This window comes from Anomalospiza imberbis, chromosome 14 (genome assembly GCF_031753505.1).
Source record: "Anomalospiza imberbis isolate Cuckoo-Finch-1a 21T00152 chromosome 14, ASM3175350v1, whole genome shotgun sequence".
NCBI classification, from domain to species: Eukaryota; Metazoa; Chordata; class Aves; order Passeriformes; family Viduidae; genus Anomalospiza; species Anomalospiza imberbis.
This window is the reverse complement of record NC_089694.1, coordinates 8,308,329-8,322,165: the sequence shown is the minus strand read 5'-3', so window position 1 is coordinate 8,322,165 and position 13,837 is coordinate 8,308,329. Positions and strand designations below refer to the sequence as shown.

The window sequence follows — 13,837 nt, the reverse complement described above, 5'->3', positions numbered from 1 at the left end:
CTCATAGGTACAACATGCAGGATAAAAGCACTCCTGTTATGATTATGGAGGAGCAGGTGTTAGATTTGCATGAGAAGAGAGTAAATTACATCCAGCTGAAATTATATGTATATCACAATTGGTTCGCCACTGCTTGGCGCAAGCATATTATTTGAAATACTGAGTCAAGGGGTTAAGTTAGAAATGTAGTTAGCAAAGATCATATACTGTGATTAGAGCTTAACAAGGAAACTAATTGATACCAGGTGGGGATAACTGAAACAAAGTTGGGAATGACAGGTGATATATGAAGTATTGTAAGAGTGCAGGAGTCATAAATACCACTGACTTCTAAGAATGAGAAGAGGTTTGGACTGTGACCAGCAGATCAAAAATCCTGCCAACTGGCCATGTGTGAAGAGTTCACCATGAGGAATACAGCTTTCTTCCTCTCACACACCCACTCCCTTATTTCAAAATCCCACCGCCCCAATTAAGAGAACACAACTGCACAGCCGTAATGGATATTCAGCTGATTATAATACAGTGCAGGCAGGTAATGATTATGTATTATGTGTCCTTAGAAACTGTGTGAATATGTAAAACCTTTTCTGTATAAATAGAAAGCAGGAGTCTGCAACTCTTTGTGCATGTCTTTGGAAAATATTCCACATGCGTCCGGTGCTGTAATAAATACCTCTCTTTTCAACTGTACTTAGTTGGAGAGTCGTTTTGTCCATGCTTCAGTACTACAGTCTGGTTGCATAAGAATTAGCTGTACACAGTGCTCCTACTCTCCTCAAGTTGGTAAATTGGGTAAGATGTAATTTCATTTCTATTAAATTTTTGAGCCCATAATTTCCACCCGTGTTTCTCTCCAGTACTTTTGGGCCATGTTACTCAAATCATAATGTGGAATCCCTGGCATTTGGTATCTTTAGAAAGGGAAAACAAACATGTTTTACCTACTTTAAGACAAAGGCATTATGTTATGTAAAGTCTTATTCAATATCAAAATACCATGTTGTGTATGTTCAAAGGTCTTCTAGAACAAAACCAAATGTTACACACTACAGATATTCTCTCATCCATGACTTTTCATTTGCTGGCCTATCTCATGAAAAGTCCTGATATCAGACGAAGATTAGAACATCAAATAATATGTAAAAATACATAATTTTCTGCAGTAAGTTCTTCATTCCAGATTTTTTGGGGGAGAGGAAATGGAGCTCTGAGGTTATTTTTTTCTTAAACCAATACTTTCTAATCCCTCTGCAGAGAAAAAAGCAGTAGGTCCAAGAGAGAAAATGTGTATACTTTGCTTACTTGGTAAATCTCTAAAAGCAAGTTCTTGTACATAAAATTCTGGCAGATCCTTTGCTGCCTTGTATGTCCTATTTGTAAACCAACTGGCTCTGACACATCCCATTATCCAAACCAATCCTGATACTTTGAATATCCAACTCCTCTTAATCCTCACAGATACTTCATCCTATTTCTTTTCCTTTTATGCAAAATTACCAAGGCATCCATTCTGAAGACTTGATGTGTTACACAGCAGTTTTGCAGAAAAAATAATTAGAGGCATGCAAATAAAATACATAATGTAGCCAAACTGAGGTATAGAAAGAGCGTGTGCCAGGATGTCATTCGAAGTGTGTTCCACTAATTTTTCAAGACTAAAAAAATCCTACCATTCCTTAGGCAATATAAGAAAATAAAAAATGTTAATGAACAACAGACATTTCTATTCTTCTCAAACAGGGAGCAGATATGATGTACCCAATGTGAGTATCAGCTACATAAAACAGGCACATATATAGTACAATCTCCAAATAGATCTGTGAGTTAAGCTCTTTCAGTCATAAAAAGGAAAAGATCTGGAGGATTTCTCCAAACTGGGAAAATTAAGTAAGAAAAGAATAGATAGAGAAAATGTGATCATCTTCTTGGTTCCATTGTCTAAAAACAGCTGTAAAATAGTGGCCACTCCTCATCCTTTATAGATGTGTGAATACATAAACAAAAAACAAGTTGATTTGTTACTAGTCTTTTTATAACCTATGTAAAAAGGAGATTTTTCTGTAGAAAATCCAGAAAAATTATTTATCAGGAGAAAGGCTAATCCTTAGGGTGTATCATTTTTGTAATTCATTAAAGCTGCAAATAAGTGTATCTTCTGAAATGCAGTGACTGTATATATTCTAATTGGACTGATATGAAGCACTTATTTTTTGGCCAAATTACTGTGACAGCTTTCCAGTATATGACAGTGAAATGACAGAACAACTTCAATATCAACAGCTTCAGAAGTTCAGACAAAAATTCATCTTGGACCTTTAAAGACATCTGAAGATACAAGTAAGAATTCCACTGGAATTCCAGTAAAAATAAGGAATAGAAATTTAAAATTCAGCCAACAATATCATCTCAGAACATTAAAGACATCAAAAAACATGCATAAGGATCTCCCTGCAAATCCAGGAAAACTATTTAGGTTACCTGTAGTATTTGAAAGAGCTACAGTGCAAGAGCATTTGAATGTCTGTATCTCATACATCTGGTGACTGTAGTCAAGATATGCCTTTACTACTGATATTTAGAGGTCAATTAGCTTCAAAAATATATTGTATTGGATTAACTATTAATGAGCTTCACACCTCTTCGTAAAGTAATTTGGAAAACTCTCACTGTGTGCTTTTAAATATTGTTTGTTGAAAGGTAACAATGAGGAAGGTGCTAACCATATTTACACACACTAATGTCTCTTCCTCTTACTGAAAGTTTGTGCTAAATTTAGAGCCTGTCTGGCACAAAAGCACGTGGAAGCAGAAATGTAGCTGGTTTGTTACAGGCACATCTGTATTTTGCTTGAAACAGCTAATGGGTGAATTTATGGATCACAACATTATTTCCTCGGAATACAAATAATTGTAGGTATTTAGAATCATGCATAATAAACATTTTGAAATGTGGTCCAGTTACTATTTGAAGATAATTTTTGCCACAAAGATTTAGAAGCTTTACATTTCATAGACACTACAGCCAAGCTAAATACCCAGCTGGAGTCCTTTTATTATGGCATTTTGTTACGTATCCTTAAAACTCCCACCCTTCCCGTAAGAACTACTGGAACCATATTTACAATTGATAGGATTTTGAAAAACGCGGATGTTAAAAATGTTGCTGGATAAAAGAATTACTGAACTGTGTTCTTCTTCCTGAATCTGAAGCGTGTTATTAAAAAAGAGGCAGAAAATGTATGAAAGCTTTGGGAAGGGGAAGAAGGAATAAAAGAATTCTGGAAAATACATTTTCTCTAATCACCTATCAGACAAAAAAATGAGCTTTCAGAGAACAAATCTGCTTAACAGGAGGGAACATGCATGACTTGTGGTGCTAACAAATCCCTCAATTTTGTGTAAGTTAATTTGATGTGCTGCAAGTTTTAAACACATCTCTCCAATTATTAGAATTTTTTCCAAAAGTTATTAAAGCACATTATAATTTCCAACTCAATTTAAGCTGTTCTCAGAGTTTATATCTGTGTGAGCCCATGAGTGGCAAGCAGGAGAAAACTCGTATGAAATGACACATCTCTCAGGTTTGCTCTCAGTGACTACAATGCATCCTCTCTTGCAGCTACAGTAAACTCAACTTTCATGGAGATTACTTTAGAAATATCTGCTCTGAGGATGTATGCAAATTGTAATTTCTGACTTAGGTTTTATTATTCCAGACTAGGGCAAGTTTACTGACGTTGAGTGCAATAGGGGTATGTGGACCCCAAGTCACTTTTTAGAAGAGAAAGGTCTCTTACCAGTAAATACAATTTCTCCTTCATGTCCCCTGTCCAACAAAGCTTTTAGCAGCAAATATGATATAATGCTAATTTCTATATACTCTATAGTCCTTCTATTTACAAAGTAGTTTTACATTTTATTATATTCCATTGTACAACTTTACACAGTACGTCATCGTTTCAATTCATAGTTCAGCAATTCAACACGTATTTAGATAATTGCCTTTCCATGTCCTGTTATTCATTTAGCTTAAAAAAAATAGTAGAAAACAAGCACAGTGGTGCAATGTCCAGGCACTTTCAATGTTGCTCAGCAAAATAAGCAAGCACCCTGTTTGAAAGCATGGCAACTTTTTTTGTGGGAAAAAAAAAAAAAAACGAAGCAAAACAAACCAAACCACTCTGCAATTCAATCTTTGCTCATCATGGATGGTTTTAAACATCCTTTGTACAGTTCCAAGAATTCCTGAGGAGGCTCTGTAAAATATGACTGATATGCTTATATGTCAGCAGTGGGTCTGAGTGAGCAGTAACTTCCATCACCAGAGGTTCCACTGATCGCACAGAAGACATGGAGGGAGTCCTGCATCCACGGTGAATGCATTGTGTCTTCATGATAGATCTAAACAAAGCAAAACAATCATAAATTCAGTACAGGTTTCACTTCATTATGATAATGAAGCTGTTTAAAAAGGTATGCAAAAGAGATATCCAACCTTGTCTTCAAAGCTGTTTCACAAAGGCAGCATAACGAAGAAATGAGAAAGAAGAGTAGTTTAGTGATTTCTGTAGCATTAATACATACACCATTCTGTCTCTTACTGGATCACTTTTAGTTACAACTATGCACTGCGGGAAAGAAACAGTTCTCTGTATAGCAATTTTTTATTATGTCTCAACAGTAACAGAATTCTAATAGGTTTTTTTGTGAGCATGGAGAGTACATGCAGCTAAATCCCAAAGACACTCACTACCTCTGTGTCCAGGTTTTGTACTTTGCAGCCTGAAGGACACCCTGACAGCACAGGATCCAGCTGGAATGGCAGAGCTGACTGTGTATTTATTTTCACCACGTGGTTCACCAGTCAAGTTAGTTGAAATTGCAGTAGTGAAACTGAGATCACTTGCCATCATAAACAGCCTCTGGACATCCAGCTTTCTGCCAGTCTCTGGAATTTCCTGGACCTGTTCAGCTGCAGTTTATAATTTTTTTGTGTTTACATTGTAGCTTAAAAGATCTGTAAATTGGTCAGAGGCTGACCCAGTGACTACCCATCTGCTCTTGCAGCTCAAATGAAGGGCACTGCCTGTGCTGCTTTAGGACACTGACAATATATAGAAAAGCATATGTTGTTTGCAGTGAGAACCCTAAGTTAATGCACTATACTTTTTACATTTAACTGAGTAATGTTGCAAAATAAGAAAACTTATTCCATTAGGTTGAATTTGTTAGATATTAGGTCATTTGATGGCAATGAAAAGTTCGAGTCAGCTGTTGTACATAATGTTGTGCAACTACGAATAACAGTGTTCATAAGCATGGTATTTTAAGCTGCCTTTTGAGCTATTAGAAGAAAGTGAAGAGTATATCCTTCCCAGGGAGCCCTTCACTTGGACATTTCAGTCATACTTTGCCCATTAAGCCAAGACAACACAGCAGTGGATAAATCAACTGAGGTAGCAAGGGGTGTGTTTTAATAATGCTTCTTTGTGCTAAAATAATCTTAGCTATTGTAATTTGACTGTGCAGGACTGAGTGGTTTGTTTTTGATTTGACTATTGCAAAATTCAAAAGCCACAAAAGTTTCAGCAGCTGCATGCAAATTAGATGTCTTGGCACTGGCAAACAGCTTAGAGTAAGCAGGTGGCAGGCAGCTCTTATGAACAAGCCTCTCTGAGCAAAGTTCAGTGCTGGAGTATGCAGGCAGTGGCAACGAAATAAACTAGTGTGGCAAATGTGCAAAATCAATAGTTTACACACCAAAACAATGGTGGCTACGAGCAGAATAGAAGGGGAATCTAACAAAAGCAATAGGAATGCAGCAGTCACTCTCAGATGGATCCACCCTTACACTCCTACAACAAAATTCATCCCCATCATGAGACTGTTTCCCTGAAATGATATTGTACTATTCTATAACAAGACTCTGATTCCCATAAGCATTATTTGATTGTGAATTAACTTTATTACAAACAGCAGCCTGGTGCAGTTGTATTATTTTGCCATTTGCAGACTTTTCACTTAGTGTGAACTACTCACCTGACTGTGGAATTTGCCTATCCGTTTTTAGTGAGTTAATATGTTGCATATTTAATTCATAGTCACACAAGGACTATGACAAACTGGGAGATCCTGAAAGCATTCTTCTAAATTTCAAGTTGTGTGGACCACAATGCAGTCTGTACTGTTGATTTTATATCCTTGATGCTATAAATCTATAAGCTTTCTTTTGTCATAATGAAGGCAAAATTAAAGAGCAGAGGCATGGAAATTACTTCAGAAAGACAATTTTCATCTAATTTCACAGCATAATACTAGACAGAAGTACAACTGCTCTTTGAATCTCTCACCTCTCTGATACTACTATTCAAATGTATTTTCCTAGAAAGATCCAAGAAAACATAAAATCATAGATCAGATAAACTAGCACAAATTTTAACAGTGCATATAAATGGCATGTTGGCATTAGGCAAAAATTATAAGAAAACATATATAAGGAAAAGTAACATTTAATAAAACCCCATAAGCTGGATATAACTGAGGAAAGGGAAATTCTGCCAGAGAACTTTGACCTGTGATAATTTTCAAACATGATGCAGAACATGGCATAGGATTTCTGATGACCACAGCAGGCAGTGGTGTGTCACTGAAGACTCCACCTTGCAGCACTCTGAATACCAACATCAGGCCAAGACTTTTAGTCAACAGAAAGCAGTTTTAGCAATCCACCAACTCTACTGCTTAATTTTCATGTTCGCTCACTCGCCCGTTTATCTTTGGCTACAGAACGTGAGAAGTGATCCTGTTTTCAGTTCCCAGCCAGATTTCAGCTTAGTCAGTTTTCAAGCACAGAGAGCCACCTCCATGGGCTCCCGATGTGCAGTACATGCCTGCTCATGGATGATGTCAGAAAGCTCTTTCACCATATCCTGAAAGTTTGATTTTAACCCCTCATGGTACTCCACTTGATCCTCCTTAATGAGACGCTCGTTGAGCTCCAGAGCAATTCCACAGGCTTGGATAAACTTCCTGGAGAAGAAAGGAATGAACTTGGGGCATTACAATAGTCCAGTCTTCCATCAAAGCAAGCAACTGAACAGACAGGCAAATCTCATTATTTCCCACCCCCTTTTCTCCAGTGTCTGGGGCAAGACATTCCAGGGGTATCCCTGGCACAGTGAATCAGGGAATGAAGAGGGACTGCAACACAGGTATTGGGCTTTCTGCTGGAGCTCCCTTGAGCCTGGATCCTCACTAGGTGGGACAACCAGTCCTGCAGGGCTGGCTGCGTGTGGCACAGCAGGGCTGTCAGAGGTCAGCTCCTGACAGCAGAGACTGCCTCCACAAGGAAATTCGCACCATGGGGAGCTGTAATGCTCTTTCTGAGGTCTGTTATTCATTCTTTGCTTCACTTAACACACATATTTTCCTTTTTTATAAAACTCAATAAAAATACATTCACAGCTGAAATGGAGACTGTGCTTGCCCTGCAAGGCTGGAAAGTAAAACCATGCATGGCACGTTTTCAAGGACTGCTCCCTGATTGCCAGGTTAATTGGTACACAGAAGCAGAATGGGACTGGCCCAAATGCTGCTTTCTTCATACAACAAGAATGGCGAAATGGTGAAATGGGAGTCACCAGCACAAAGTAAATAATGCAGGGCTGGTGGACAGCTGCTTGCACCTGAGAGGTCCAGAAAAAAGTGTGGCAAAGACTCATCATACTGAGGTGAAACAAGAGTTGCCTAATCATATCTAGGGGGACACTTTCAAGTGGGAGGTAAAACTTACCCTAAGGGACAGAAATTGGAAAAACACCTATGCAAGTCACACAGTTTCAGAAATTAGCAACAGAAACAAGAACAGTGCTCTTCCACCATAAACTGGGAAGGATTTGCTTTAAAATATGTCAAGTTCATCATTAGCTAGCAAAAAATCCCCTTGGAAAAACTGGCAAACAATGCACAATATCAAAGACCCTTGAGCCCCTGGACTGTCAAATCTCTGGTTTTCAAACATACTTCAATGTGATAATATGACAAACCCACACAAACTGTTGAAGCAAGTGCTCAAGCAGATCTCTCCATGGAGAGCACAGCCCTGGACTTGGGAATATGCATCTTGATATATATAATTTTGATAGATATAATTTCATTGGCTTTTTTCATATGTGTGAGCACCCACAACCCCATGAGACTTGGGTCTTTTTGAGACATATTTAAGTGTCCAGCATCTGCTGAGTTTGAAGACAGACAAAAACATAATCAGAGCAGGTACCATCTTCCAGCCAGATGCTAGTTTTTATTACATTAGAAATCCTACCTGAACATTTCTTTTAACTCATTCACCTTCTTAGCAGGATATTTGCTGGACTGGCTGTCACTTAGGAAAGCTCTGGCATAGGCCAAAGGACCAGCATTAACCTAGAATGAAAGAAGAAATAATTTATGCTAGAACTCCTGCTGAGATAAAAAGAGATATCAAGTTTGTTTCCTCATATTTTCCTCTTATTTCTGTGTGGAAAAGCAGCACAGTCTAAGTCCTACGGTCACTCATCCAGCTGGAGAAGCCAGGCTCACAAAATGGCTCTTTGGGCCTGATCCTTACAGTACAATCTTCAATACTTAAGTATATTTCAGCAGTTACTTATGGTTAATTAATGTGCAATTACACTTGGACTTGACACTGTAAACAACACTGGAGGAAATGTTTTTCCCACGAGCCAGCTGCATGTTCAGCACTGAACATGACAGGGAGGCTGTGCTGGAGGCTGCAGCCCTGAAGCCCGGGTAGCTGGAAAGTAACTGTGTTGTGACCATGCCTCACCCCGAGCCGTGCATGGAAATGCAATTCTGAACAGACGTCAAACACTGACCTGCACAGAGACACAGCCCTGCAGTTTGAGCTGCAGCTGGATCATGTCAACATCACCAGCAGAGCTGCAGAGTTTCTGCAGCTCTGCTGTCTTGTCCTTTATTTCATCAGTAGCGACATCAATTGGCTTTAAATTAACCTGATGCTCATAATTGACCGGAATTCTCTTCTTAACATATGGAAAGGAGTTCAAAGCTAGCAGAAACAGCAAAGGAAATGTATAGATTGAAAAGTCATGCAGCACATAGGAGTACTCTTCATAGAACATATACAGGCAGATTCTTGCCCCTGGGGATGTGAAATCCCAAACAAGGCTATAATTCACCAGGAAGACTTTTTAATCTGTAAAAATGTGCACATAAAACACAAGGTAAACTCCCCACCCAACCAGAATATTATGTCACAATTCTGATTAAGCTGAGAGAATTTGTCACACCTCTGGAATATTTTCATGAGCTAGAACAGTCTCCTAATAGTTACTGATACTGTCTCATGTTCAGATATTTGTACTTACTAGTTAGAATGGTCCTTTTTTTACATTGCTCTTCCACACTGCCATGCTTTTTTCCAGATAAAGTGTAAGGAGTTTCAAATACAAATCTATTGATATTATGATTTCTTTCAAATTCAGTTTTTCTTTCAGACATCTCTTTGTCTTCAAAGTAGGGCTTCACATAAGTCACTTGAATATGAGCATACTTGGGATCAAGGTCTTTAATGTTGACCTATGAAATAAGAGGGTTACTCACAGGAGAAGCAAAGGTCAATAAGTGATAATTGGCTAATCTATTCACTGGGATCTGATTTTAAAGAATTTCCTGCTGATCTGGCCTCACTGCAGGAAGGCCAATGACACGCCAAACACTCGTTTTGCCCTCAGCTGGTATGTCTAGACCATCCACCAGCACGTAAGAAAGGAGGTATGGCACAAGAAATACATCACTTGGTGCCAAACAAGCTGTTCCTGCAGCAGGCAGCCACGCCCCCTGATCCATCAACGCAGCACAGGCCTGAGCTACTCAGTCCTTTTAATGACCACAAAGTTTCCAGACTGTGATCCAGTGCTCATGCAGTGCTGGGCCAGCCAAACCTGCAGGCTTGCACTAAACCAGCTTTGGGATCACCAGCACTGTCTTTGGTAACCCAGACATATCCCACTGCAGCCTAAGGGTGTGCACAGCTCTTGCAGGGAGCATAAGTAAGTATTCCATATGAAAAGAAAGGAGCTGAGGCTGCAAGGCCCCAAGAGATTTTCTGTCAGACTTGCAGCATCAAAGCAACAAGAAGCAACTCCGCTTCCAGTCACCTGATGCTCTGTGCTGGTTTCTAATGCCTCCAACAAGGCCAGTGCAATGGGGATTGCAGTTTCCATTCATAATTCACACCTGGGAGCCACAGCAGCACCAGCACTTGTCAAGCTGTGCAACATGTCCACACACAGGAGCATGGGGCAATTGGAAGCAAGGTGTTTGTAAGAGGGCGGAGGAGAGGGCTCATTCTTCCCCTCCCACTGGCAGAAGGAAGGGATGCTCTGTCATCTTCCTTCAGCTCCACAGAGTGTGCAGTTTAACTCTACCTTATTAGAATCCTGGATAATCTTTACAGTCTCTGACCCAAATTTTTCTCCATAAAGTTTAAGAAGTCTGAAGGAGATCTCCGAGAGGCCTGTCAGTTTGGGCTCCTTATAGACGTATTCCTTCCCATCTTCTTCCTCAAAGAATGTCTGGCATTAACCACACAAAAACAAAACAAAACAAAACAAAACAAAACAAAACAAAACAAAACAATGAGTAATAGCTGTGTTTCTTCATTTGGAAAACTTTAATCTTAGATTTGCTGCTTGTAAAGCAAGCTTCCACTAACATTTCAGAAAGCCAAAAAGTTTTGGAAGGCTATGGCTCACAAAGTCTCACTGAACTTTGCCTGTTTAAAGCTTCCTTTAAAAAATGGTCTAAAAAAAAAATTCTTCAACCAACACAAACACAATGCATCATTACTTGAGTACAATCAGTGAGAAATCTAAACTATGTGGAAGATGGTTTGGCCAGCATTTGACCTTTTAGAAGGTTGGAAAGAGATAGGCAGGAGAAAAAAACCACAAAAACAAGGTACAGAGAAGGAGCAGAAAGATATGTGAGTTGAGGAAGCCCTGGCAGCAGAGCCACAGGAACAGTCTGAAATTAAGAAATTTGTGTAAGCTGCAAGAGACTTTAAGCAATAAAAAAAGAAATGTGTTTCCTGTGCTTTAATTCCTCTTGTGTTCAGGGAAGCAGGATTTGGTGTTTTTACTGTAAATGGAGACCAAAACACATCAAAGGCTGTGCTTGCATCACCAGTCTTGCCCATAATGGAAACAGCATGGGAACTTCATCCTTTGGCAAGCTGTTCCAGTTAGAACTTGTGACACAACATTAAACTATCTGTGTGTAGCTGGAATATAAAGCCAGAAAAGCTTCAAAGTGCAAAACTGGATCAAGTACTGTTTGCCAGGATGCTACGCAGCTCAATTTTAAGGGCTAATCCAGTTATTTCCAACTTCTGGAAAACTAAGCTAGTAGTTGTTTCCTTTTATCTGTTGCTAACCTTATTTACTTTTTACACATCCAGAGTTACAGAGAAGATGAGGGTAAATACAAAATGCATGTCTGCTGCAGCAAAAGTCACTGCTCTGATATGTTGTGACAGTGACATTCAAAGGTACAAACCCATGATGGTTTCAGGGGAATTCATCATCTCCTCTAAAAGAAGGAATAAAGAAAGGCAAGGCTTATATAATTTACATGATGTTTCCTAAAGAGGGGTCCTGCACCTCCCCTTGTTTATGAGTCCACAAGCAGAAGCAGGTTGTTCAGAGACAGAAGGGACATGAGGGTATTACACCTCATTAACTGCTATAGGTGGAGAAAAAAAAATAAAACCACAACTGCTTTTAAACTCAGAAGACTTCGATGAGATATGATAAGATCATGTTGCTTCCTGGGACTCTGAGCCCCAGATCTTATTCAGTTTTCAGCTACCTCAGCTAACACAAGTGCTACCTATCTCTACATGTGTGTAATCAACACTGATATTCTGCCTCCAGCTTCTCTCATAACCTTTTACTTTGCTAATACCCAGAAGCAAGCAGCATTTTCCTGTAGAAAAAAATGTCTGTCACTACTAGTGTGTATATACTATGGTTATAGTTATATGCTGTTACTAGTTAGATACTATACACCCTAAATTATGTCTGTGGAACCTACAGTAACCATAATTACAAAAAAACCCTCAGCGTTTTCTGGACCCTCTAAGGCATTTCCTAACTGCTGAGTTGTTTTAAGAAAAGCCTACCAGCAGAATCATAAACTTTATAATAAATCAAGTGCTCCTGGAAAAAGATACAAACCCTCATCCCCAGAGTGCAACACCAAAACACTCATGTAGGCACACTGGTGGCTGCAGCAGAGGAGCTTTTCAACTCCAGGTCTGACAGAGCAGCAGCTTTTGGGGCCAGGATGCCTGGTGAAGGGCAGCTGGCAAGCCAGTGTATATACTCACTTGTCCATAAAAGGCCACTCTGAAAAAGGTTCCAAGAAGCCTCTTCCTTGTGTGCATTACTTCCAATATCTTAGCATATGCTCCGTGGAGTGTTCTGTACAGCTGGGTGAGTTTCTGGAAATCAGATTTTAACATTATGAGGAAAGCAGGATTTTCCAAGCAGCACATTCTAGCAGCTTCTGAGATACCTGAACACAATCCTCTGGAGAATTGAAACCTTAATTTCTAAAGAGGTTGAACTCATGAGTCTTGTTTGAAAAACCTGGTTTTAAGTAGATGCTCAGTGTCAGGTCTGCAGCATAGCACAGACGGCAGTAACATCACTGCCCCTGGAGAGAACACAGACTGCACTGTCTCAGTGTGTTTCCTGACTGAGCCTTCACACGCAGAGCAGCTGGCAATATTTTACCCAAAAAGTCTTTTTTTTACTAAAAACAGCTTTACAATGAAAAAATTAGGTCGAGGTAAGGCTTCCCCCCAGGTTCAGTTATATGGCTGGATGTTCTGTCATGGCAGAGGCAGGGAAAGGGGACCAGTATTAAGCTGAAGCACAGGCCACAGCACGTGGTGGGAAGGAGCAAGGCTGGGAACAGCTTCCTTCCTTCCTCTCCACTTGCCACTGAAGTACCCACAGATCCAGTCCTTTCCTTGAACTGCTCTCATTCTGTTTTTAACCTTTAAAAACCTCAGGTCTCAAAAAGAATCTAGCTTCGATGAGAATATGGAATGACAATAGGGTTTTTTACAGGAAGGAAGGTGGTAATTATTCACTAAACATGAGTCATCCATGTCATTAGCCTTGATAATGACCTTTCAGATCACTGCTTTCACTAGTTTCTTTAATAACCAACAACGAGGCACAGTGTGTACTTTACTGACACCAATTCAGTCAAAAATAATAAAGTCCCCTGTTTTTTATTTCTTAGCAGTCTCGAAAATTACCTGCTCTATGCAAACTAGTTCAAAATACCCACCTCAAATTCACGCCGCTTTTCATAAATAGGAATGATCAGTTTGGAAACTTCAGAAATTGTTTCATAACGCTCTGCCTTCCACAGGCCATCTATACACTGCTCCAGCAGCTCCACCAGGACCTCCTATGACAGCAACCAAATGGGTGGTGTTACTGGCACTCCAGCTTAGAAGATAAAACCATTTTAACTTCAGATACTTCTATCAGATGCCAGAATAAGTAATTGCAGTTACATAAGTTTAAACACTGTGTATTCCTGGCCTTTCTAAAGGCATTCTAAATTTTGGGGAGAGGGAAGGGGAAGAAGAAGAAAAAGGACAAGTTATTTTTCAAAAGTTCATTAATTCTTCGTAAACCATTAGCATAATAGCCAGCAAGTATGTCCTGGCTATTTAGTTACTCCCCCAGGAAAATGCAAAACTCTGGGAGAGTATGGAGATCAGAGGTATG

The 13,837-nt window shown here is 39.5% G+C and overlaps 1 protein-coding gene across 3 annotated transcripts in view; it reads right to left on the bottom strand.

Annotated features, from left to right (window-relative positions):
• Window positions 1-2,818: 2,818 nt before the first annotated feature.
• The window catches only part of DOCK11 (dedicator of cytokinesis 11), a 77,970-nt gene continuing 66,951 nt past the window's right edge, over window positions 2,819-13,837 (bottom strand). For all 3 annotated transcript variants that reach the window (XM_068204752.1, XM_068204753.1, XM_068204754.1), the window contains 8 exons: window positions 13,389-13,511; window positions 12,415-12,528; window positions 10,454-10,600; window positions 9,392-9,602; window positions 8,879-9,072; window positions 8,326-8,426; window positions 6,893-7,031; window positions 2,819-4,403 (listed from right to left, as the gene is read on the bottom strand). In XM_068204752.1, coding sequence (XP_068060853.1) covers window positions 4,281-4,403; window positions 6,893-7,031; window positions 8,326-8,426; window positions 8,879-9,072; window positions 9,392-9,602; window positions 10,454-10,600; window positions 12,415-12,528; window positions 13,389-13,511 — 1,152 coding nt within the window. In that variant the 3' untranslated portion in view covers window positions 2,819-4,280. The remainder of the gene's footprint in view (window positions 4,404-6,892; window positions 7,032-8,325; window positions 8,427-8,878; window positions 9,073-9,391; window positions 9,603-10,453; window positions 10,601-12,414; window positions 12,529-13,388; window positions 13,512-13,837) is intronic.